The sequence below is a fragment of the Mobula birostris genome, chromosome 12 (assembly GCF_030028105.1).
Source record: "Mobula birostris isolate sMobBir1 chromosome 12, sMobBir1.hap1, whole genome shotgun sequence".
Classification (NCBI taxonomy): Eukaryota; Metazoa; Chordata; class Chondrichthyes; order Myliobatiformes; family Myliobatidae; genus Mobula; species Mobula birostris.
The window spans coordinates 81,212,285-81,240,273 of NC_092381.1; the positions used below are offsets into that span (position 1 = coordinate 81,212,285).

The window sequence follows — 27,989 nt, forward strand, 5'->3', positions numbered from 1 at the left end:
TTGACTGATTAATCAGTACCATAGCAAAAGCACGCAGCTAGAAAGTCTCTGGACCTGCTAGACACCAATTAAGGCCACGCACACAATGCTGAGGTTAACATTATTGTCCACGAGAAAGGTCACTTCACTTGGCTCAGATCTCTATAGGCATTGCCAGTGTGATATATTCATAGAACCTATCAACCGTGGCTCAAAAACAGCCAGCTTTATCTATGGTGAAGGAAAATAAAATCATGAAACATTCCCTGAACAATTTAGCAATGCACATTTGCTACCTTTCAGTTAGATTTTTCCCCCAACTAAATTCAATGTTTCTTTTGCATCTCAGACCTCATACTTCTGTGTGTTTCTGTTATGTCAGTTTGTGCTCCCAACGTGTTCTGGGACTTAAGAGAATTTATTAGAAGCTGCCGAGTACTGGCCAGCAACGTTCTTTGATCTTACTAGACCGTGCATTGATCTGGTGGTAATGGCCATTCCAATGTGTTTTATTTTAACACAGTGCAGATTAATATGTGGTGCACAGCTCAGTGTTTCGATCAACCAGAGGTCCGCAACTCAATCACAAATCTCAGTGAAATGTGTTGCACCATTTGTGCATAATCCTGGTTTCAGAAAGCCAAACAGTTTACATTAACTCTTCCCCTTCCAGCCTAATACAAGGGATGCTTAAAGCAACCTACACATTAATGTTCGAAGGATAAACACAGGAGATTCCGCAGGTGTTGAAAATCGTGAACAACACACACAAAATGCTGGAGGAGATCAGCAGGTCAGGTGACATCTATGGCGGGGAATAAACAGTTGATATTTCAGGTTGAGATCCTTCATGAAGTCTAGAAAGCAAGGAAGCAGAAGGCAGGGTAAGGAAGTGACGGAAGGGGAAGGAGAACAAACCAGCAGATGATAGGTTGGACTAAGCGAAGGGTAAGGTAGGTGGGAGCTGGGTGGGGGAATCGGAAGGAAATGAGAAGCTGGGAGGGGATAGGTGGAAGAGATAAAGGGCTGGAGAAGAAAGAATCTGATAGGAGAGGACAATGGACCATGGAAGGAAGGGAATGAAGGGGGGAACCAGAAAGAGGTATGAGGCAGGTAAGAAGGGGTAAGAGGGTAAGCAGAATAGGGAATGGACAAAGAGAAAAAGTGTGAGGGAGAAAAAATTATCGTAAGTTGGAAAAAAACAATGTTTATGCCATCAGGTTGGAGGCTACCCAGACGGAATATGATGTGTTGCTCCTTCAACCTGAGTGTGGCCTCATCACGGCAGTAGAGGTGGCTGTAGACATGTCAGAATGGGAGTACAAAGTCAAACTGAAATGGGTAGCTACCGAGAGAACCTGCCTTTTGTGGCGGACGAAGCAAAGGTGCTCAACAAAGCAATCCCCTCATCTGCATTGGGTGTCCCATGGAGGAGGCCGCACTACAAGCACGAGATACGAGGTGAAGTGTTGGCTCAAGTGCAAGGACTGTTTAGGGCCCTGAATGGTGGTAAGTGAGGAGGGTCAGGGGCAGCAAGCCTAGCAATACAAGATTTAGAGCATTTTTGATCAAGTGGAATATTATGGTCTAACTTTAAAGTGCTAATTTCCAGAATGATTCATGTGTGTCGTACAGCGTTTGAAAAATTGTGCCCAGAAGGTTTCCGAGTCACACATATGCCAACAAAGATACAGATATGGTGCCTAAGTTTGAAATATATACCCTGCTCTGTTTTTTACTTCATTATGAAACAGGTCGCTCTTGGTCTGCAATAATATATCGTCCATACCTCCACACTTCGGTGCAGTAAACATTGACAATGGTGTTGCAATGGAAAGTCTGAACCAACAGTAAAGGTGATATGGATGAAAAACTAATACAGGAGGATTCTTTATATACCTTGTATATAAATATACACACACCACAGAAAGTATTGTACATCCAGGCAGAATTGGCCATTTCCAGTTTGGATCTTAAAACTATAACATGGTACTGTACCATCGGTTGAAAGCGATACCCCCCCCCCCCCCACCGTACCATGATGCATTGATGTGATGCTGACTAGGAAGGACAAAACACCGCCACCTCTCACCCAACTTTACTGATACAACCAATGACAAATAGCACTTGGTGAACTAAGGTCATCCTCATGTAATCAAGCACCAGTAAGTACAGCTTTCAGCAGATGACCTCCTCCCATTCTGTCTTGGAAGCTGCATTGTAAATCAGACATCTAAATTAACAGCAATCACGTTAAATGAAGCTACAGGAGGAGCTAACAATCTATTCACAATGGAACTGATATTTCCTTAGATTAACAGCTGAGATAGTAATAAACCAACCTTCTCAGTCACACATCTGACAGCAAAGCAACAGACAAGTCTGAAAAATAACCAGAATTCTCCTATTCTGTTCTCTGTTTCACCATAAAACAGGCTGTCCTTGGTCTGCAATAATATAACATCCTTGCTTCAGTACCCAACAATATTGCAATGGAAAGGAAGCATCAATGGGGAATGATTAGTGACCGAGGATGATTTTTACACACACACACACACACACACACACACGCACACACGAAAATTGTGTGTGTCCAGGCAAGGGAAGATAGTTGGGTACTCTGTTGCCCCAAGCCAGTGCACCTTCCTAGCTATGAGCAGGCTAACTAACTTGTGGAGTGATAAAGACAGCCTGGAAAGAGGCTCTTCGGACCACCAGGCCCACACTGACCATTACCCACTAATCCCACAATGATTCCATTTTCACCTCCCCACATTACCTCCAACACCCCCCCTCCCCACCCCTGATTCAAAGCACTGTGGGCAATTTACAGATATCATCTAACTAGCAGCCTGCACTTCTTCAGGATGTGGGAGGAAGCCATACGGCCACAGGACGAAACCTCCACACAGACAGCACCAGAGGTCAGGCTTGAACCCATGTGAAGCAGCAACTCAATCGGTCGTGCCACTCTGCCACCCAGACGTTTAGACTTCATGGTTTCCCAGGCCTCTGTAGGTATTTCACTCGTACAGCCGCAGGCTGTGGCATTGATCTATTTGACATGGGACAGTTGGCAGGGCACTGAGCACATTAGATGGTGTTTCATGGGACTCTGCATTATCTTAAAATCAGGAGCAACATGTATCCTGCACGTTCTGCCAGGAGAGGAAGCTGATTTTTCGCCTGGAATGGCACCATCAGTATATGAATGTCCTGATCTGACTGACAGCATACACTCACTTCACAGAGCACAGTGTCGGCCTGAGAGCAACACAGCACTCAAACCAAAAGCTGCTGGTGCAAACCTTATCACATGAACTTTGTGTATTATCCAGTCACTCATTCTGATGGCTGTACATCAGCCTCCTCTTTGAGGTTAGACACTGCACCTTGACCTGACGGGTAAGACTCTATGCGCTATTGGTCAGTGACCTATGCTGGTTCCAAAACAGCACTGATCTGTAGCCTCCATCAAACTGCAGCTCAGCTTCAGTTTCACTTTTAGTTGTTTAATTTTTAATTGTTTTATTTTAGCTTTGTCAGGGTGGTTTAGGGGATTGAGAGGGGTGTTAGGGTTTAGGAACAAGGGTGTGAGGGAATTAAAGGACAGACCGGAATCTAAGTCTCCACATTTGAAGGATAGTGACGCGATTGTTGGACATCCGTGACCAGACGTCGAACGGGCAGAGGGTGTCCGAGGGCTCCCCAGGTCACTGCATTGTTGGTGGGTTCCCGAGTTGGAGTTCTGTGTGGGCAGTGGGAACAGGTTCTTTTGACCCCTTGGTTCCTGAATCGGTGAGAACAGGTTTCAAGGCCTAATATTCAGCATTCCCTCATTGGCGATTCTGAAGTCTAAGGGCTAGTATCCGGTGACTGGAGTGTCCTGGGGTTAGGGTTCTGTGTGGGCAGTGGGAACAGGTTCTTTTGACCCCTTGGTTCCTGAATCGGTGAGAACAGGTTTCGAGGCCTAATATTCAGCATTCCCTCATTGGCGATTCTGAAGTCTAAGGGCTAGTATCCGGTGACTGGAGTGTCCTGGGGTTGATACAAAGCATCGAGACTCAGGGGTCAAATCGGCCGTCTGAAAGTTGAGGCCTGTTCACCAGGGCTGAGTCTGTGAGTCTATGTGAGTCCACTGGGGAGGATAAAGCCCGAGTCTGTGGCCACTGGAGACTGGAGACCTTTCCAGGGCTAAAGGTCTGTATATGTGTGTGGGTGAGATAGAAGAACAAGACCTGTTTTTGATGTTGTTGTTTGTTGCTTCTTATTTTTCCTGTATTGTTCTGCCAAGCATTGAGCCCATGCTACGTTGGCACCAGAGTGTGTGGCAACCCTTGCAGGCTGCCCCTAGCACACCCTCAGGTGTGTTGCCTGTTGACATAAATGACACATTTCACTACATGACAAATAAATCTGAATTTTGAATCTTGCTGGGAGTGAACCTTGCCCAAGTCCATGGGACTGAAAGGTCAGAGTCAGGCAACAGGACAGTTCCCTCCACTGAACTGTGAGTGTGATTCAGAGTGTCAGTCTGACTAAAGAACTGCTGCATGCATATATTTCTTTGCAATAACCCTAAGTACTTATTGCACCATGCAAAAGACTTAGGCACATATACAGTATATAGATAGCTAAGTGCCTAAGAATTTGCACAGTACAGTAGAAACTTTATGAATTACATTGTACTGCTGCGGCAAAAAAACAAATTTCGCAGCATAGCTGAGTGATGATAAACCTGATTCTGAAATGGGTCTCCATTGTGGACTGAGAGTGGGAAGGGGGCAGGGAGAGGGGGAATCAAGGTTGGGAAAAGGGGAAGGGAGTGAGAAGCATCAGAGAGGCAGCCTGTAATGAACAATAAACCAACTGTTGGAATCAAATAACCTTGCCTGGTGTTTCAGATCTGGGTGTGTCTGCACCCACGCCAACCCCGCCCCTGGCACTCCATCTCTGCCACCTGTCCCACACCCCTCCTGCAGTGCTCCAAACAACATCCTTTGCTTCTACCAGATTTACAAACTTGCTCTCACTCCACATTGACAAATACAGGACCGTGCAAAGGTCTTAGGCTCTCCAGCTATATACATGTGCCTAAGACTTTTTCATAGTACTGTATGTTTTGAAATAATCAGTATGAATGGCTTGCAAATTTCTCTGCTCTTGATATACTTGACAATAGTAAAACCTAACCAATACAAGGAGAGAATCTGGACACAAGAGAATGCTGTAATGAGATTTATCTTGCTGGAGTCAGACAGAAATGGTTTGCCCAAGTAACAGAAGGTACAGGGTAATGTGCCAACTACTACACCGTGAGAACCTGCAGTGTTCTCTAGAGAATAAAACCGCTAATTTTAATAATAAATGGTGTGAGGCTGTGAGGAAGGTTTGCTCCCTCAAGTCAAAGCAATGCAGCTGGATATAGCGATCTCCTGTTGCATTTTTATAAACCAGGTATCTGATTTATCTGATATGTTTTATCACTGCGACCAATGATAAAACATTTTTGGTGCTTTATTAGAAAAATGTACAGTAAAGTTTTCAAATTAAAATACAATTAATTTCTACTCATTAACTGTAATCATTATAAGTATTGCAGTGACACCCTCTTGGCCTTATTTCTAGCAGTAATGAGACAGCCTACAGAGGAGAGGTTGACACCCTGACACAGTGGTGCCAAGATAATAATCTCTCCCTCAATGTCCAAAAAAGACAAAAGAGCTGATTGTGGATTACAGGAGGTACGGAGACAGGTTCGGCCCCCAATCAACATCAATGGGTCTGCAGTTGAGAGGGTGAGTAGTTTCAAGTTTCTCAGTATACACATCACTGACAATCTCAACTGCTCTGTACACACCGGCTTCGTGGCAAAAAAAGCACAACAGCCTCTCTTCCACCTCAGGTGACTGAAAAAGTTTGGCATGGGCTGCCAAATCCTCAAGACCTTCTACAGGGGCACATTGAGAGCACACTGACTGGCTGTATCACTGCCTGGTATGGGAACTGCACCAACCTTAATCGCTGGGCACTGCAGACAGTGGTACAGACAGCCCAGCACATCTGTGCCCATGAACTTCCCTCCATTAAAGACATTTATAGCAGCAGGTGCAGAAAGAAGGCCTGGAAGATCATTGGGGACACCAGTCACCCCAGACATAAACTGTTTCAGCTGCTTCCGTTTGGAAAACGGACCCACAGCATTAAAGCCAGGACCAACAGGCTATGGGACAGTTTCTTTCTACAAGCTATTAGACTTTTAATTTCACATAAGTGTACATTGCGACAGAGTCAAATCGTAAAGATTTTTACTCCCTCACGTTGTGGGATGGATGTAAGATTTAAATAAATTTAATTCAATTCAATGCTTTTCAACTTTCATTATCTTCCATTGTAAATAAGCATAGTCATAGTCATACTTTACTGATCCCGGGGGAAATTTGGTTTTGTTACAGTTGCACCAACCAAGAACAGAGTATAAATATAGCCATATAAAACCATAAATAATTAAATAGTAATATGTAAATTATGCCAGTAAATTATGAAATCAGTCCAGGACCAGCCTATTGGCTCAGGGTGTCCGACCCTCCAAGGGAGGAGTTGTAAAGTTTGATGGCCACAGGCAGGAATGACTTCCTATGACGCTCTGTGCTGCATCTCAGTGGAATGAGTCTCTGGCTGAATGTACTCCTGTGCCCACCCAGTACATTATGTGGTGGATGGGAGACATTGTCCAAGATGGCATGCAATTTGGACAGCATCCTCTTTTCAGCCACCACCGTCAGAGAGTCCAGTTCCATCCCCACAACATCACTGGCCTTACGAATGAGTTTGTTGATTCTGTTGGTGTCTGCTACCCTCAGCCTGCTGCCCCAGCACACAACAGCAAACATGATAGCACTGGCCACCACAGACTCGTAGAACATCCTCAGCATCGTCTGACAGATGTTAAAGGACCTCAGTCTCCTCAGGAAATAGAGACGGCTCTGACCCTTCTTGTAGACAGCCTCAGTGTTCATAGACCAGTCCAGTTTACTGTCAATTCGTATCCCCAGGTATTTGTAGTCCTCCACCATGTCCACACTGACACACTGTAAAACTGATGGGGTTAGATTATCCAGTCCATACTGGCACATTCAGATCCATCAATAGCAGCTTCCATTCACAGGATGTATTTAGCACAGTAACAGCCGAAGATGCTTCACTGTACATTACTACACAACATACCAGACATACCCAAAACAAAAGGCGTCGATGAACCAGGGGATTTGTAGTCTGCTGAAGGCTAGATCTGTGGCATTTAAGACCTGCGATCCAGAACTATACAAGAATCTGGGTATGACCTACGGAAGGCTATTTTAAAAGCAAAAAAAGCAACTGTGATTGAGGATAGAGACAGGATCAGATGCATGTCAACGCTGGCAGGCTTTGCAGGCCATTCCTTTCTACAAAGAGAAACCTAACATCATGAATGGTGTTGATGCTTCACTACCAGATGAGCTCAACACCTTTTATGCACGCTTTGAAAGGGAAAATGAAACTACGCCTGTGCAAATCCCTGCAGCATCCTGTGACCCCGTGATCTCTGTCTCGGAAGATGACGTCAGAATATCTTTCAAGAGGGTGAACCTTCACAAGGCGTCAGGGAGTGTTCAAGGGCATCTTCGTTCTCTCACTACTGCAGTTGGAGGTTTCCACCTGCTTCAAAAGAGCAACACTCATACCGGTGCCCAAAAAGAGCAGGATGAGCTTCCTCAATGACTTTTTGCAGTGGTACTCACATCTACTATGATGAAGTGCTTTGAGAGGTTGATGATTTCCTGCCTAAGCGAGGAACCGGACCCACTGCAATTTGCCTGTTGACACAGTAAGTCTACAGCAGATGCAATCTTACCAGCTCTCCACTCGGCCTTGGATCAGCTGGACAATAGTAATACCTACATCAGGCTGCTGTTTATTGATTACAGCTCAGTGTTTGACACAATCATACCCTCAGTTCCAATCAACAAGCTGCAAAACCTGGGTCTCTATGCCTCCCTCTGCCAGTGGATCCTTGGCATCCTCACCAGGAGAGCACAGTCTGTACGGATCAGAGATAACATCTCCCCCTCCTTGGCAATCAACACTGGCACACTTCAACGATGTGCGTTTAGACCACTGCTCTACAGTCACAGCTGTGTAGCTGGGCAAAGCTCAAACGGAACCTATAGATTTGCCAACGACACAACTATTGGTGGCAGAATTTCAGATGGTGACAAGGAGGTGTACAGCGGCAAGACAGATCAGCTGGTTGTGTGGTGTCGCAACAACAACCTAGCACTCAACATGACTGCGACCAAGTATGGACTTCAGGAAGGGGAAGTTGAGAGAACACACACCAGTCCTTATCGAGGGATCAGACGTGGAAAGGGTAAGCGTTTTCAAATTCCTGGGTGTCAACATCTCTGAAGATCTGTCCTTGGCCCAACATATTGATGCGATTACAAAGAAGGCACAACAGCGGCAGGATTTCATTAGGAGTTTGAGGAAACCTGGGGTATGTACTAAAGATTCTTGCAAATTTCTACAGATGCACCGTGGAGAGCAATCTAACCTGTTACATCACTGTCTGGTTTGGCGGGGCCATTGCACAGGATTGCAAACAGCTGCAGGAAGTTGTGAACTCTGCTACCTCCATCATGGGCACTATCCTCCCCAGCACTGAGAAAAGCTTCAAAAGGCAATGCCTCAAAAAGACGACATCCATCATTAAGGATCTCATCATCCAGGGAATGCCCTCTTCTCACTGCTACCATCAAGAAGGAGGTACAGGAGCCCGAACAGGAACCACTTCTTCCCCTCTGCCATCAAATTTCTGAATGGACAGTGAACCCATGAACACCACCTCACTATTCTTTTCTCTCTCTTTTTTATATAACACTACTTATTTAATTTAATTTTTAATATATACTTTTTGTCATTTATAGTTTATTATTATTATGTTTTGCAACGTACTGCTGCTACACAACAACACATTTCGCGACATGTGCCCAAGATATTAAACTGACTGTAATTCTGATGTGACATAAGGAGATTGTAGGTAACCTAGCCAAAAGAATTAGATTTTAAGGAGTATCTTGCAGAGGCACAGTGGGTTAAGACTGGCAGAGGTACGGTATGCAATTATTGAGTCCAAGCCCAGACCGTTGAAAGCATACCCAAATCTGGCAGAGCAAAGAAAACTGGGATGTCCATGAGGGTAAACATCTTGTTGGGCTAATGGAGGAGATTACAGAGCTGGAGATGGGTGTAAGTACGTACAGCTTTGAAACAAGCTAAGGGTTTAAAATTCAAAGCACAGCTAGATCGTGGCATGTTACTGAAGATCAAACAGATTTGTGATGTAATAAGCAAATTGGTTTTAGCTTGAAAATGTTCTTCCCACCTCTCAGAGAAACATGCAAGTTTCCTCTTGAAGGCAAGGCCATGGTATTTTAAGATACAAACAAAGAATTCTAGAAACAGCAGGAAATATACTCAGATGCCCTCATTAATGACAACACCATAAAATTCAAATTTAATTGAGAGGTGAAGCAATCCAAGGTTAGCAGATTATAATAGATTTCATCCATGCTGGGTTCTGCTCATGGCTTTGCAAATAAACCAAATAATGATTTTGCCTTTAAACCTACATTGCTAATGGAAAAATAGCTCACTGAATTTGAATGTTAGACTTAAGAGTGAGCCTAAGAGTTCCTTGTTTACACAAGCACATGCAGTGACTCTAAAATCCATTTAGAAACTTTACCTATCTGGGGCAAAATTTCCACATCTAAGCATCAAAAACAGGTCAGCTATGTTATAACTTTTTTAAATAATGCATTGCACTTTAAGCTTTTTAGGACTCCTGCTGGAAGTGATAAGATATTACTACTTGGAGTTTTTCCATGTATTGTTTAGCTTGTGCCTAATAAGAACTAAATTAACCACACATAAACTGTGGAGAGGACAGGGACTAAACAATTTAATCTCCAGGAATGGTAAGGATGATGTAATGTGTAACTACCCAACACCAATTCATAGCAATGCAAGCAGATACCTTCCCTGTACTGCCTTCTCATTTCCAAGAGGTTTTTTTGGTTGTGTTCAGCACTGCATTGATCCATAATCTGATCACAGCTGAAGACAACCTGATTTCATGGGAGACCACTGCCATCCGAAGTGGGTCTGCACATTGGAGCATGGAAGCTGGAGTAGGTACACATGCATAATCTGATCTTTAGCCTCTCACAAAGTCATGCTTCTGCTCACTAATTAGCCAAAAATCAGATAATTAAGCACACCTACACTCCTTGCTAGTTTCCTGTGCTCCAATCCTCCCTTTGCCACCAGTAAAACTCTAGGCCCCAGTGACTGCTGATAAACTAGTAACAAATAGGTCTCTCAAAAAAAGAGATTCAGAAGACTTGATGGTGGGGTTGTGGAATGGAAGAGTTGTGGTGAAATTTAAAAACCAAGAGGGAACTGAGATGACAAAAGGCTTCTTATTTGGTACGCTTAACTACCTCACACCAACATACCTAAACCTTACAGTCCGTGCTTTCAGGACTTTGAAGGATTTGTTTTCTGAAGATGTTAATATCATCAGAAAAGTCAAGTTCTGATACACAATAACATTTTTCTTTAAATGGTACTCTTCTCAACATCCAACCGCTTAGGAATGTTTGTCATTTTTACGCGCCCCACTGAAACATTTTGTGCATTTCCATGGCAACCATAGCACATTAAAGGGAACTAATCTGATAAATCTAAACTCATTGAGCTGCAGAGTCACTGAACAGACAATCCTACGAGTGTGCACTTCAGATATTTGCTTGCATGTGCTTACTGCTTGACAGAGGTATTGTAGGTGTGGTGACATGCCAACCATTGTCTGATCACACAACAGTGTACTGCCTTCGATATGAGTGCTTGCTTTGCCACTCATGAACTTTGACCTTTCCGGGAACAGGTGGAGTCTCTATGACTTTTTTAGCCTGACATTCATGTTCACAACACCTCTGCCCACTGTGGCCTTCCACTCACCTGTAGATAGGATCCTGCATTATCAGCATCTTGCTCTCATCCCAGGTCCATTCCTTTTTCTGAAGGGAAAAGGAAAATAAAAGTTAAAAATTGGTTTAAAAATAAAAGGTAAAAACAACACTCTAGAAATAAATTATTAATTGATCTCTGGGAAATAGCGTGAATTGTATCAAATAACCTGAGCAATGTCTGTGCTAAATCCTGAATTTTTATTTAATCTTGCTCCTATAAAAGTGAAAAATGAGACCATTTGGCCCATTAGTTCTATGCCAGCCCCTGGGGAGCAAACACATTAGGGCCCATTCTCCCTCTCCTTATTTTCCCTGCACCCCTACAACTCATTCTCCCTTACAACTGCCCATCAACTTCTCTTTTGTTCTTACCTACACCGGCACATTAGAGGAACATGTCAAATAACCAGCATGGTTTGATACGTGACAGGAAACCAGTGCACCCAAGGGATACATACACGGATTAGGTTAGATTAGAATTATTAGTCACATGTAAAATCAGCTCAATCTGAGGATGTGCTGGGGGCAGCCCGCAAGTGTCGCCATACCTCTGGCACCAACATAGCACACCCACAATGTTCAGCAGAACAGACAGAACTCGGGTCTCTGGAGCTGCCCTGCACAGACCTCTGAACCTGGGACTCACCGACCCTCATCCTTGGGGCCCGTCGGCCTCCGTCCTTGACCATGAAGATCGCTGGCCTTTGTTCTCTGCACCTACTGAGCCGATCACACAGTGACAGGTGGGAAAATGCAAACTCAACGCAACTCATCAGATCAGGATGGAACATGAGACGTGGAGTAGCAATGGCACTTGCTGCCCTTGGCTCAAGATGGGTCAAGGTCTTGCACCAGAATTACTGAATTTAAAAATATGGCCACCACTAAAGGAAAGTAAATGGACACTAAAGTGTCTAACAGCAGCCATAAGATCAAGATGGGTCATATTAACCTGGTTTGCATTCCCTCAGGTACTGGAGACAGGAGATAGATCGGACTGAGATGTTTAAATATCACACCAACATGGTGGGATAGAAGAGGAGATAACAGAGTTGGTAGGCAAGAGACTTACATTGCAGTGGCTGTTCATGAACAATTGAATATGCTGACAGAATTTGCCATCAAATAGAGGTGGACGAATATTGCAAGTCATAACTGAAGCCTGTTCATCCTACTCACAACCATTTAAATGCACTAAGCAACTTGTTATTTCCGTACTTGGAAAGTAAATTACCCAAAGAAAGTTAAATCAAGTCACTTCAAGTGCCTTTTTAATTACGTGATGTGTTAATTATTGCTATTCAGCCGAGCTGCTACTGAAATTAACTGTCTCAAGGATAAGATCTCATTTCTTCAGGTTTTAACTGTTGATTAGAATCTTCTTGAGTTTTTTCCCTTGCCTCTTTTACTGTTTATCTTAATCTGATATATGGTCCCTTTTTTATTCTGTACTTGATGTGACCTTGAACTTGCCACACTTACTTGACCTTTTCTAGCACTGCAAAACTCTCCACTCTAGTTAGAGAGGTGCACAGTTACTCTGCAACAGATTGGCACTGGTGAGTGAACAATAACAAGGTCAGGTCTAACGGAGGGTACCTCAGAACTTTGAGAAAAACGCAGATTATAGTAAAACTTTCGATACAACACTCAGTCATGTCATCTACAGAAATTCTCAGATGACTCAGCAATAGCTGGGTGTATAAAGGGAGAATGGAAGGATGAATACAGGGCCCTGGTGGAGGATTTTGTCAAACGGTGCAAGCTGAATCATCTGCAGCTCAACATCAGTAAGACAAACAGATGGTGATGGACTTTAAGAAGACTAAACGTGTATTGTTCCCTGTTACTATTGATGGTGAGAATGTGGATGTGTTGAGGACCTACAAGTACTTGGGGAGTGCACTTGGATGACAGACTTGAATGGAGCAGCAATGCAGAGGCTGTGTACAAGAAGGGCCAGAGCTGCCGCTACTTTCTGAGGAGACTGAGGTCCTTTGGAGTATGCAGGCCTCTCCTTCACATGTTCAAGTACAATCTTCTATGCAGTGGAGTGCTGGGGCAATGGCATTAACATGGGTAATGCCAACAGGCTCAATAAACTGATTAGAAAGGCTGGCTCTGCTACAGGAGTCAAACTGAACACACAGGAGACTGTGGTGGAACAAAGGACCCTACGAAAATCCTGGCAATTCTGGACAATGTTTCTCACCTTCTGCATGCTACCTTGGCTGAACAGAGGAGCACTTTTAGTAATAGACTAAGACAACTGCACTGCATAAAGAGCACTATTTAAGGTCATTCTTACCCTTGACCATTAGATTCTATAGCCGGGGAAGTGATAGCCCCCTCCTGTTAGACTGTTTGAGATAACTTATGTTTTATTCTTTCTTACTTCTCTTCTAATATTTGTATATCTGCGCACTTGTAATGCTACTGTGACAGTGTAATTTCCTTTGGGATCAATAAAGTATCTATCTACCTATCTAAATCAAGAAACCTTTCCCCCACAAAATAAGGTGACACAGATCTGTAATACACTCCCCAAAAAAGGTGGGGTGTAGGGAGTTTAGAGGTTCAAGAATTTGGTGAGGCAGATAACTAGGCTACAGATAAGACAGCAAGCCACATCATAATGGAGTTGTCAACGGAATTAACCTGGGGTCCACAGAACCTCTTGCTTAATGGTACAGTACTGATTTATGGCATAAAAAAGTTTGGGAATCCTCCAGTCTACACCATCTTCTATAGTCCTTGTGTTAATATGCCAGCGTTCCATATAGGTGAGCGTAAATGTACAAAGTTGCAGACTTGGGGTGGACAGATGCGAAGGGAGCAAAACAAATGACACCGACGGAGGAACAGCAGATAATGGAACAATCTTGTCTCTTCACAGACATCAGGACCTCAAATTCCCTTTGCATCACACCTGCTACTTCTGCCATGGGCATGAACACCCATTAATGTACTTGTGCCATTTGTAAAATGGGAGAAGCATCATCACTCCCAACCCTTTTTTGGGCAAATTTTAATTAGTGGTAATAGACAATCCAAAAAATTGTCTCACATTGCCACTCTGTGTTGATCTGGGTAATGCAGCCAACCTTCATGAAATAAAGGCAACTGAATGAATTTTTGCCACACACTTTCAATTTGGAAGCAACATTTGGAAACTATGGATGGGTAACTGCTACGCAGCATTTAAGTAATAGCAAGTATGGAGTCACTGCTTCAAAGCTATTTGGATTTTCAATGTTTAACTGTGTTTGGGTTTGGTCATCAATAGTGAACACTTACGTTTTCAGTCACCATTTAAGTGATTTCAACTTTAGACCTCAAAGGGAAAACATGTACCGTTGGAGGAGTGGCACAGTAAATCGATGCACAACATTTGCTGAGGGATCTTGCCAATCATTTCTTTGATAGGGATTCATTGGTGGATTTGCTACTCCTCTGGTCTGCCTCACGGCTTCCACCTTCAGTTCTAAAGCACTGCCAAGCCTGTAGCTGACTTCCACCATTATGCTCACCGGCACCTTCTCGGATTCCCACTGGCTTCCAGTCTAGCGCAGCGATGCAGGTAGCAGCATTGCTGCCTGATAGCTACAGTGACCCAGGTTCAGTCCTGACCTTGGGAGTGACCCCTGCGGGGATTGCACATTCTCTCTGTGATGGTCTGGATTTTCTCCAACACCCCCAAGAGATGTAGGTTGGTAGGTGAATTATCCGCTGTAAATTGCCCCCAAGTGTATTGGTGAGTAGCAGAATCTGGAGAGCAGCTGATGGAAAGTGAGCATATTATTTCGACTTTAACCTGTTGTTTATCAGTTACAGTATCAAGCTTCGAAAGGACTAGAATATATATATAAAAAAAGATGTGATGTTGAGACTTTATAAAGGCCTCACTTGGAGTATTCTGAGCAGTTCTGGGCCTGTGATCAAGCAGGGATGTGCTGACATTGGAGAGGCTTCAAAGGAGGTTCACAAAAATGATTCTGGGATGGAAAGGCTTATCGTATGAGGTGTGTTTGATGGCTCTGGGCCTCTGCTTAGTGGAATTCAGAAGAATGAGGGTACCCTCATCGAAATGTTAGAAAAGCCACGAAAGAGTGGATATGGAGAGGCTGTTTCCTACGTTGGGAGACCTTAGGATGCAATCTCAGAGTAGAGGGTTGTCCTTTTAGAATGGAGATGAGGGGGAATGAGTGGTACATCTGTACATGAGCAACAAGTCTCACCGCTTCAATAACATTGCTTTGAATGTCCTCAAGTTCTTAACATACATGAGACCTTCCCCCGACTCTGCTCTCTCTGCTTGTTTTCCAGTCAGTCTTACAGGATATTGATACAGATTTGAGAGATGATTTCTGCTGTAAGTGTCAGTCTAGGTTTCTTTCCAACAGATCTCCTGTTCCAAATGCTTTGCAGCAAAATTCTACCTTTATCCTATTGTTTTGTTTAGCACCAATATCATAACAACGGAAAGGTGTCTCAGGGAGCCCCAGGAAAGAATATCAACTGCCTAAACACACTTTAGTATCAGTCATGTGTAAGTTGTCAACAGTCCTTGGGATTGCGACACTGGAGTTTCATGAGCTTGCTGCCCCCAAGGCTCTTTAATTCAAAGTTGTTTAGTGGTCAGTCATGTTCAGTTTTAGACCACTTTACTCCGCATTAAAATTGGAGCTACAATAATAAGCTCCACATTTCCAGTGCCCCACCACACTATGTCTCTCCTGTCAGACCAGAACCATCACAAAGGTCAGCCTTCAGCTTTAAGTCACAATGCCTGAAGCAACTGACAAAGATAAAAGCTGTGTGATTCTTAAACTGAGAATGTCTATTCTTTCCTAAAATCATGTCATTTCAAAAAAGTACAAAGTATTCTGCTTTAGAAAACTGGGTAATGTTTATCCGTAAAGCAATATGCTTGAATTAGAAAGGCCTCTAACGATCAACTCACAAGAAAGTAAAGAGGCATTGCCCTGTTGCAAAACAACTCAATATGGAGTGAAGTAAAGATTCATCTATTTCTGTCTCTGCTTCTATCAAGAATGTGAACTTCCAGCTTTCCAACGGGATCTTTGCACCTTTGTTCTGATGTATGGTCCCACCCCGCCACACCCAATCCAAATGCGGATCCAGCTTGCCCTTCAACCTCACCGGTCTGAAACAAAACAATGACTAGTTGCTCACTGAACAAGATTTATGAACCACATTTATCCTGAAACAGTGTTATTTAAATGGCCAACACTCAAATGGGATGATTTATTATCACCTCACACAGAAACCTAGACTACTTTGTTTGCAAAGGTCAAGGTCACAGGGACTTCTGGCCTCCAAGTTTCAAAATCATTACGGCCTGTTGCAGCTGACGACCTCACCGTTCGCTGCTCATTCCTGCGTTAGAGAGGTCACCCAAACTCCACACTCAAGGAGAAGGACTTCGTCCGTATTTCTTTCAGCCAATGGGAGCAGGCAGACTGACTGCAGGGAAAGCTAAAACACGTGCAGGAATTCATAGACTACACTCAGGCCAGTCCGTGTTGCAGATGATTCAGCTGCTGAGCCACAGCTCTGGTAGCTTGTGTGGAATTTGCCATGTTCTCCCTGTGATCATATTGGTTTCTTCCCAATCCTCCCCTTATATCCCCAAATTCCAAAGACTTGGTAGTTTAAATGGCCACCGTGACCTACCTCTGGTGTAGGTGTGTGACAAGATCTGGATACAGTTGATGGAAATGTGGGAAGAATAGTTTACAGGGAAATAAATAGGAAAATGGGATAATAGTGAGCTGGCATAGACTTGATGGATTGAATGGTCTCAATCTACACCATAATAAAATGTGGAAATATTATTAGCTCTGAAGGATCTTCATAGCTAATCCTGCAAAAGGAGTATGCCTTCAGTGGGCACTGCTCTGCACCAGCCTATCCAGGTCTCACTGACGTCCTGCGAGCATTCTCTCCCACACCCATCCATCAATGCCGCACTCAACCATAAGTAACCGCACGCTCCTGTGGCTGAAGGAGTGCTGACTGCTTTGTGATATATTCTTCAAGAAGCCTACTGCTGAGATCTCAGTCTGTAAGCTAAGAACTGATAGGTTTAAGTCTGTCATATTGGAACTGAAACCACATGACTTTACATAAATGTCTATAAAACATCACAAGTACGCATTATGATTTCAATGGGACATCTATAAAAATCCATTAAATAGACCAACAATTTTGTTTTAACAATATTAAACAGTCAGAAGGTGATGTCTCAACCCATTTGTCATTGTTAGCTCACTGTTATGTGTAGCTTCTTTTGGAAAAGTTGCAACTTGGAACATGCATAACTTAAAATAAATATATTTGCGAGTAATGTAATGACACAGAGATTTAATATTCCAAAACAACTTACAAGGAGAGTCATCCAGAACGAAGTCGGGGTCACTCTCCTGTCCTCGTCTTTTGCTTCTAGACTCTTGATCATCTAAAGTATGTAACAACACAATTAATAACCCAAAATAGCAAAACACCAACAAATCACTACAACAAAAAGTTGTCCTTCCTATTGCAACCTGCTAACGCACTACAGGAAAGGAGTGCAAAAAGTGCTTGCAATAAAATACGCCAAAACCGCCACAAATTACGAGCCACAATGCTCCCACATAATGAAATCAATTTGTTAAAAACGACTAAATAATTTCCCTTCATATGGTGAAGAGAATGATGATTTTCAATTTACTTTTCTTTGCCATTTATGAAATCAATCAACTGCACTCCAAATTGTTGTCATTATTAAAACAACAGGATCCAAAATCTCCCAAAAAAAATCACTCAAAAGAATTTGATCAGGAAATGCTAAAATAGAAATTAAGCCTTGGTTTAACTTGTTATCTGCTAAACCAATAAAGAGCACCAGTCCAACGCCGCCAACATTGTTTTGCAATTGGGTGATGTAATGTGTGTCCCAGTATCTTTCACTTAGCTGCTCATCGTAATTCTAAGATCATGTTAAATCAGAACTAATAATACTCTCCAGGAATTACTTATTCCTGTTTATGCCAGTCAAAGAGGCATTGTTAATTCTGCAGTATCCTACACCACAGTCTTAATTTTTCTTAAGCTTGAGAAGTAAACATGGTTACTAAAATTTAATGGAGAGTACAAACCCTTAAACAGGAGGCACTGCTAAAGCAGAGTGAATGAGGGAACCGTGAAATAAATGTTTGCTCCAAAAATGTTTAAAAATAGCCCTCAAAGTTGGTACCATTTTTGATTTACTAATGGACAAGGTGCGAATGTAGAATGGAAAATTCCAAGTGCATTCAGTTTAGAGTCCTCGAGCGTTTTGCTGTCAGTAATTAAAAAGAAAAGAAAGTTCAGATGCTGGAAAAGATACCTGGAGGCAATCAGAAACTAATGCTTCAGGTCAATGACCATTAAGATGAACTGGAAAAGTGAGAAAACTTCCGTTGCAGAGAAGGGTTAAAGTAGAGAAAATTAAAGAATTGGATGTGATACAGAGCGTGATTCACAAGAGTGACCCTGAACTTCCTGTTTTCTGTCACTTTAATTTTCCCCTTTATCTTTCTGTCCAGATGAAGGTTCTCCAACAAAAAAATCCACAGATGCTGCTTAACCTGGTGAATTACACTGGCAGTTTGTTTTTTGCTCCAGCACTTAGCATCTGTAGTCTCTTATAACTCTATTTATCCAACTTTATTTCATAAGACACCACTGATTTCAAGGACTAGCCTTACAGATCATGTCCAAATTGCTTCCAACACGTTAACAGATAGCCTTAAATAAGGAGACCAGAGCTGTACATAAAAGAGCATAAGACATAGGAGCAGAATTAGGCCATTCAGTCCATCAAGTCTGCTTTGCCATTTGATCATGGCTGATTTATTTTTCCTCACAACTCCATTTTCCTGATTTCTCCCATAACCACTGACATCCTTACTAATCAAAACCCAATCAACCTCCACTTCAAATATAACCGAAGTCTTGGCTCCACAGCCAAGCATAGCAATGAATTCCACAGATTCACCTTGCTCTGGTGAAAGAAATTCCTCCTCATCTCTGTTCTAAAGGGACCCCTTCTAGTCTGAGGCTGTGCACTCTGGTCCAAGACTATCCCACTATCAGAAACATCCTCTCCATTCCGCTCCATCTAGATCTTTCAATATTAGGTAGGATCGATAAAATCCCCCTTCATTCTTCTTAAGACAAGTGAGTACAGGGCCAGAGCCATCAAACATTAACCCTTTCATTTACATGGTAATTTTTGTTAACACTTTCATTCCCGGGATAATATTCATTTACACTTTCATTCCTGCAATCATTCTTGGAAAAACTGCCTGTGGATTCTCTCCAAAGCCAGCACAAAACACAGAACAAGACACTTGTGGATGACTGTGTCCACATAAAATCATTCAAGGTATTCCCAGTCAGAAACCCTGGATGAACCAGGAGATCCATTATCTGTTGAGGGCTACATCAGTGGCATTCTCATATGGTGACTGAGGAAAGTACAAGAGGTGCAGGTACGACCTCCAGAAATCCATCTCACACTCAAAGTGCCAATTCTGGGCCAAACCTTGAATCAGAGAAGGATGCTCGACAGTTGTGGCATGGCTTGAAAGCTATCAACTCCTACAAAGTAAAACCAAGCAACATATGTGACAATAAGGTTTTGCTCCCAGATGAGTTCAATGCCTTTTATACTCGCTTTGATAGACAGAACATGGAGGCACCTTCACGAACTCTCACAGGCACCTACGACACTGATCGCAAGTCTCTGAGGCTAACCTCAGAGCATCCTTCAGGATGGTGCACCCACAGAAATCAGCTGGCCCTGACGGAGCACCTGGCCAGTACCAAGGACCTGTGCTAATCAACTGGCTAATTTACTGAGATTTTTAACCTCTCACTTTAACAGTCTCAGGTACCCACCTGCTTCAATCAAGCTTCAATCATAATGGTGCCCAAGAAGAACGTGGTAATCTGCCTCAATAACTATCATCCAGTATCGCTTACATCCACTATGAAGGGCTTTGAGGTTAGTGATGAAACATATCAACTCTTACCTGTGGAGGGCCTTGAATTCACTCCAGTTTGCCTACTGTCACATCAAGTCAACAGCAGATGCCATTTCATTGGCTCTTCATTCAACCCCAGAACACATGGACAGTAAAGATGTATACACCAGGAAGTTTCTATTTAACCACAGCTCTGCATCAATGCTATAATCCCTTCAAAACTAATCAATAAGATCCAAGATCTTGGCTTCAATAACTCCTTGAGCAACCGGATGCTTGATTTCCTCACTTGCGGACCATCATCAGTTCAGACTGGCAACAACATCTCCTCAACAATCTCCATCAGCACAGTTACACCACTAGGCCGTGGGCTAAGCCCTCTGCTCTACTCACCTTATCATTATGACTGTGAGGGTAATTATAGCTCCAATGCCATATTTAAGTTTGTTGTTGGCTGAACGAAAGGTGGTGACAAGTCAGCACAAAGGAGAGAGAATGAAAATCTGGCTGAATGGTGCCACAACAACAACCTCTCACTCAATGTCAGCTGAACCAAAGAGCTGATTATTGAGTTCAGGAGGAGGAGACTGGAGATTCATGAGCCAGTCCTCATTTGTGGATCAGAGGTCGAGAGGGTCAGCGTTTCAGAGGATTTGTCCTGGTCCAGTATGTAAGTGCCATTACGAAGAGGGAATGGCAGCAGATCTACCTTCTTAAGTGTTTGAGAAGATTCGGCATGTCATCTAAAACTTTGACAAACTTCTATAGATTCCTGATGGAGAGTATCCTGACCAATTGCATCACAGCCTGCTGAAAACAGAAATGCTCTTGGATAAAATAGCCTACAAAATGCGATGGTCACAGCCCAGTTCAACATAGAAAAAGCCCTCGCCACCTTTGAGCACATCTATAAAGAGCACTACCTCAAGAAAGAACGTCGATCAAGGACACCAGCATCCACACAATGCTCTGTTCTCACTGCTGTCATCAGGAAGCAGGTACAGGAGCCTTAGGTCCCACATCACTAGGTTCAGCAACAGTTATCACTCCTCAACCATCAGGCTCCTGAACCAGAGGGCTTAACTTCACTCACCCCAACACTGAATTAATTCCGCAACCTATGGACTCACTTTCAAGGATTCAAAAACTTGTTTTTGCAATATTTATTACTTATTTATGTACTTATTATTATTTTGTTTATTTTCTTTTTGTATTGACACAATTTGTTGTCTTTTGTACATTGGTTACTTCTCCATCTTTGTGCGTACTTTTTCATTGATTCTATTTTTTTATCTTTGTATTTACGGTGAACGCCCTCAAGAAAATTAACCTCAGGGTAATAAATAAAATATATGTCCTTTGATAATAAATTTACCTTGTACTTTGTATTTGCTACCTTGGATTTGGAGCCCAAACTGCTCACAATACTCCAAGTGTGGTCTGACTGATGCATTATAAAGCCTCAGCATTACATCTTAGCTTTTATATTCTAGTCCTCTCAAAATGAATGCTAAAATTGCATTAGTCTTCCTTACCACTAACGCATCCTTCAAGTTAACCATTAGGGAATCCTGCATTAAGTCACATTGCACATCTGATTTTTGAATTCTCTCCCCGTTTAGAAAATAGTTTGTTACTTCCTGTTATGTCACTGGCGTTTAGGGCAGCAATGAAGGTCCTCCATCTCTGTCTGTCCTTGGCAAAGACTCAGGAATATCAGTCAAGGTTGTTAGCCCTGAACTTGACCCCCGAACCTGGTGGACTTCTCTCAGTCTGACATCTACCCTTTGACCTCTTTGGCAAGAGTGACGCTACCAAGAGTCAAAGCACAAGGCCCCGACTCCAGCCAATATAACTCTCTGGGTTATTGAGGCACGCAAGTCTCCAAGCCCCTTCAAAAGTGTTGTGGTCCTCTTGGAGGTCCAGAAAACAGTCTATGCCTTTATTCCTTCTACCAAAGTGCATGACCATACACTTCCTTACATTGTACTCTATCTGCCACTTTTTTTTGCCCATTCCCCTAATCTGCCCAAGTCCTCTGCAGACACTACCTGCCCGTCCACCTATCTTTGTATCACTGACCACGAAGTCATCAATTCTATCATCCGCATCATTAGCATACAACATGAAAAACAGTGGACCTAACACCCGCCCCCGCAAAACAGCACTGGTCACTAGCAGCCAACTGGAAAAGGCTCCCTTTATTCCCACTCTTTGCCTCCTGCCAGTATGCCAATCTTCTGTCCATGCTAGTATCTCTCCTATTTCCATCCTGTTTAGCAGCAACACCTTGTCAAAGGTCTTCTGAAAATCCAGTTAAATAACACTCACTGATGATCTCACTAATGTAGCTGAAGCATTACCTCTCTACCTTTGCATTCAGTTAGCCCAGCAATAAACTGCAATAGTCTGTCAGCTTTGCCAACTACGTGTAGTGCCTGCTACTATTCTTCCACGACTAGTGCACTGATATACCCAGATCCCTCTCTCTATCTTGGAGCACAGTGGTTGCAGTTGCTCAATGAGTCTCCAAAAACCTGCTCTTTTCATTTTAAAGCAGGCACAGCATAGCAGGTCATTCAGCAACCGTGGCAATTTACTGGTTCCACTCTTGGACCCTTCTCTGTGTTTATCCTCACCATATATCTATCCATTTGCTTCTTAAAGGACTCAATGAAACCTGCAAGCAATGAAGGTATTCCAAACACACACTCACTGCACAATAATGTTTTTCCTCATATCACGTGGACTTACTCTTCTCTTTTATTTCACACTTATGACCTCTAGTTCTCGGCCTCGTCTCACCATGGGAACAGTCTCCCACCATTCACTCTGTGCAACCCCTTTATCATTGATAAACTCCTATTATGTCTTCCCTCTGCTTTCCCTGAGGAAATCAATTTCAGCATGTTCAACCTATCTCAGTCACTGCAGCCCCTCATCCCAGGAATCACTCCGGTGAATTGTCTCTGGGTCCTCTCCAGTGCCCCCACAGCCTTTCTATTTGTGATGACCAAAAATGCTTCAGCAGAATTTGGAACAGGGCTTTATAAAAGTTCAATATGACTTCCTTGCTTTATATACTGTATACGTCAACCCATAAAACATAACTAACCATTTTCTCAAAATGACCTGAACTTCCACCAACTTGTGCACCCATTTTCCTGGCTCCTTCCATTCCTGCGCCCCTTTCAGAACTGCACCCTTTGTTCAATATTGCTTCTCTTTATTCTTCCTATCAGAAAGCATCACCTCACATTTCTCTGGATTAATCCTCATCTGCAACTCACCTTCCTATTGCATCAGCCTGTTTATACCCTGTTGTAATTTATCACCAGCATCGCAGTTCAAAGCACTGCCAAATTTTGTTTCATCCAATTGTGGCTTGCACCCCAAATGTACAAACGTTTGTAGGTCATTAGTATAGACAGAGAAAAATGATCCAAACACCAACCCCAGGGGATTGCCACTATTCACCTTCCTCTGGTCTGAAAAACAACCATTCGTCACAGTCCTCTGCTGCCTGCTAATAGCTATCTTGCATTCTTAATTACCTGCAAAATCTGCATACCACTCTGCATTTGAAACCATGTCATAACAGCTGAGGATTTAAATCAGAGCAAAAGCTACATATGGAATGAATAGGTATATCCATAAAACTGCTATATTGCCATAAAATCCTGCCTAGTTCACTAATTCATCTCCAAGAGAGAGAATTTACCACTTTTACAAGGTCTGGCTCTGCTTCTCCCTCCAATTTCATGACTGTTGTATTCAATTCTCCCAGTAATAAATAATATATATCTTTTAAATTTCTCTAATTATTTAACACAAAACATAGAACAGTACAGCATAGGACCAGGACTTTTGGCTCATGATGTTGTTAAACTGATGACACCTAATAAATCTAATCCTTCCTGCCTGCACAAGGCAAGACCCCTCCGGTCTCTGCATATTCATATGCCTAAGAGCCTCTTAAATGCCTCTGTTGTATCTGCCTCCAACTCATTTCAGGCACCCACCACTCTCTGTGTAAAATAAAAACTTGCCCTGCACACCTTTAAACTTTTGAGCAACACACACAAAATGTTGGAGAAACTCAGCAAGTCAGGCAACACCTATAGAGGGAAATTTAGTCGACACTTTGGGCCGAAATTATTCATCAGGACTGCTCCAGAGGAAAACCTCTTAATTATTTGCTATCTCTACATACCAAGCATTTGCAAATTGTACACGGTGACCCAGATCCCTCTGCAGATCAAAGCTCTCACATCTCAATATAATAAGCTTCTTTATTATTCATCATCATTAAAATGGTCAATTTCATACTTTCTACGTAACGATCTCTTTGCTGAATCATTGCCTGCTCAGTTAACGGATCAGTATCCCTTCTCACCTTCTACTGGTCTCCTCACAAATCACGTTACCATCTTTCTTTGCATCATCAGCAAGATTTAAGCAACCACACCACTGGCACCATAATCTAAATTATTCATACAAATTAGAAATAGTTGAGGCCCAGCACCAATTCCTGAAGATCAGTACTTGTTAGTGATTGCTAACTAGAAAATATTAATTTATGCCAAACTTCTATCCACACCAATATATTACATCGAAATATAGAGATCTACAGCACATTACAGGCCCTTCGGCCCACAATGTTGTGCTGACCACGTAACCTACTCTAGAAACTGCCTAGGATTACCTTACCACATAGCCCTCTATTTTACTAAGCCCCAAGTACCTGTCTGAGAGTCGCTTAAGTGTCCCGATTGTATTCACCTCTACCACTGTCACTGGCAATGCATGCCACACACCCACCACTCTCTGTGTGAAAAACTTACCTCTGACATCCCCCTTGTACCTACTTCCAAGCATCTTAAAACTATGCCCCTCATAGTAGTCATTTCAGCCCTGGGAAAAAGCCTCTGGCTATCCACATGATCAATGCCTCTCATCATCTTATACACCCCTATCAGGTCACCTCTCATCCTCCATCGCTCCAAGGAGAAAAGGCCAAGTTCACTCAACCTATTCTCATAAGGCATGCTCTCCAATCCAGGCAACATCCAGAGAATCAGCTTCATTACTCTCTAAAACAAAATTTGAAACAGCACTTTATTAAATGTCTTCTGAAAATATACATATATACATCAACTGGTCAAGTTTTGTCTATAGCAAATATTACTTCTTCAACGAACAACCGCAGATGACATCCTTCTGCCTTTATTAGTCAAGGCATCATGAATCAGGAAGTTACTATATGTTGTAGCTTTATGACACTCTGGTAAGGCAACTTCTGGAGTATTGTATTCATTTCTGCTCACCCCAATGTAGTTCAATGTCGAAACACTAGTTAATTATTTTGGCACAACGTGGTGGACTGAAGGGCCTTCTCCTATACCATACTGTACTATGTGCTAACAATAAACCACTCAGGCCAGTTCAGTGGCGCTAGGGTGTGGAACAGCATCACATACTGAGACAGCGCTGACAGACTAATCTCTGCACCAGCTCCACTTGTCAGGCTCTGTGGGAACTGTACACTCCTCTGCTGGGAAAAGGGTTAAAAAAAAACTAAATGATGAATATGTCAGCAAGTCCACCAGCAACCAACTCTCTGCACTTGACTATGAGAATCTTACACACACACACACACACACACACACACACACATGCGCGCACATACACTTCTTTTACAAGGAACATGGCTTTACTTCATTATAAATCATAAATAACTGGATATTGCTTCAGTCAAACATTGTTAATGGAATCATAAGAGATATACATATCATGGACACAGGCTCTTCGACCCACTGAGTCTGTGAGGATGATCAGACACCCATTTACCTTCATCACATTTGATTCTCTCAACATCGCTGCTAACTCTCCCCAGATTCTACCATTCAAGTGGCCAAATAACGTACCAACTCACAGGTCTCTGAGATGTGGAAGGAAGCCAGAGTACCCGGAGGAAACCCACAAGGTCACAGGGAGAACACACAAACTCCTTTCAGATCACACCCTACCTACATCAGGACAGACACTGGTTGGCTGGAACTAGCTGCTCCACTATGCAAGGGTTATTGCTGCACGCGATAGCAATTATTCATTTCCACAGAAATAAACTGATCTGAAAACACCTGTTGAAAGTGAGATTTTTTTTTAAAAAAATACGTGAACTGCACAAGGAATTGTGCATGTTTTACAGTTTTTTTGTATTCCTTACTTTTCATATAACATGTTGCATTTAGATATTAGTAGGCGAGGGGAAGTATGAATCCAATCAGAGTAAATTGAGTTATCACCTCCATGAAGATAACTGAGCATACTGAGGTGATTAAAGCACTTCCTGAAAGGATGTAATGGCTGTGCTGGGTGGCATCAGAGTGAAACAACAGAATTTGCAGAACAGAATTCAAAAGCTGGGGCTTCCGCTTTCAGCAGGGTTTCACTATTTGGGGTCCAAAGACACCTCGGTTAATGGTAAAGGTCCTTGGCATAAATAAGGTTGCGAACCCCTGCTTTGGAATGAAGGAGGATGAGAGGACATTTCAAGTCAATTCAAGTTTAATTGTCATTTAACCGTACATGAATACAACCAAACGAGTCAGCGTTACTACAGGGTCAAGGTGCAAAGATACATTACCTACAGTCACACACAGTAAGCACATACAAGATTACAATCACGTAATAAGAGTCCCGATGCCTACCTTGCCCCCACCCTCCCCATCCCCCTGCAATGCCATGGCTTGATGAAAGCAAGTCAACAAACCAGTATAGAATAGCAGCATAAAATATGATGCAGAATATGTGTGTATACTGTATATATAGTCAAGACCCTCCCCACAGCCCACCAATATCATTGGTTGACTGGCTCCCGACGCCCACTAGGTGACATCATGGCTTTGAGTCCCAGCCTTTGCCCCAACATCTGCTAGGCGACACCAAGGCGTTGAGGCCCAGTCCTCGCACATATAGAATATTAGTAAGAACACAACCAGACAAATATATATGTATATGGTCCAGACCCCTCAATCCATTTGAAATCTGCTGTCACCACAACTGCGCTACACTGCTCCCGGTAGAGCACAAAGGCTCGGCCGCCTCTCCTCCAGTAGCTGAAAAGCCAGAGTCCCCACAGCTTGAGGCCTGAGTCCATTGAGTGCTGCTAAAAATCTGCAGTCTGCCACAAGAGAGCTCGCCTTCTGCCAAACGAAACTCTGTGGGGGAGGGGGCATCTCTGACTCTGTTCTGGACATCGAGCCACACCGGAGACCCGATGAAGTGCAGTGGCTTCGTCCCCTCACTTCAGGCAGCTGCAAATGGTGGCACTGTGACTTCAGGCCTAGTCCTTGCTACGACCAGGAAATAGGCCCCCTCCATCCGCTCCTGCTCGCATCCAATAAATTAGCAAATCCAACTTCGGCGTACCAGGTTAACAATGTCCAAAGGGGTCTTACGATCACAAGAAAAGCAGCCATGACGGCCACTTGCTATTTGACTGCAAGTCTCCATCGATTCAACTCAGGCAGTAGCATGTTGCACAGCTCTTTCATTATCTCCACCAGCGAGCAACACGTTGATGGTGTAGACCTGCAGTCCCTTGAGTTCTTACTGTATAACACGATCTTGTGACCATTACATACACGTTTAAATACAAGGGGTGATTGATAAGTTTATGGCCTAAGGTAGAGGGAGTCAATTTTAGAAAACCTAGCACATTTACTTTTCCACATAGTCCCCTCCTACATTTACACACCTAGTCCAGCGGTTGTGGAGTATACGGATCCCTTCTTTGAAGAAGTCAGCATCTTGGACCTCCAGAAAGTGGTCCACAGCAGGGGTGATTGATAAGTCAGTGGCCTAAGTTAGAAGGGGATGAGTTATACAGCTCTCG

General features: G+C 43.0%; 1 protein-coding gene across 4 annotated transcripts in view; it reads right to left on the minus strand.

Moving 5' to 3' along the window:
• The window catches only part of nos1apa (nitric oxide synthase 1 (neuronal) adaptor protein a), a 452,585-nt gene that overhangs the window by 197,132 nt on the left and 227,464 nt on the right, over positions 1-27,989 (minus strand). For 2 of the 4 annotated variants that reach the window (XM_072274209.1, XM_072274211.1), the window contains exons 4-5: positions 17,464-17,535; positions 11,044-11,102 (exon numbers count right to left, since the gene is read on the minus strand). In XM_072274209.1, the coding sequence (XP_072130310.1) occupies positions 11,044-11,102; positions 17,464-17,535 (131 nt within the window). The remainder of the gene's footprint in view (positions 1-11,043; positions 11,103-17,463; positions 17,536-27,989) is intronic. The other 2 variants (XM_072274210.1, XM_072274212.1) reach the window with 1 other exon arrangement.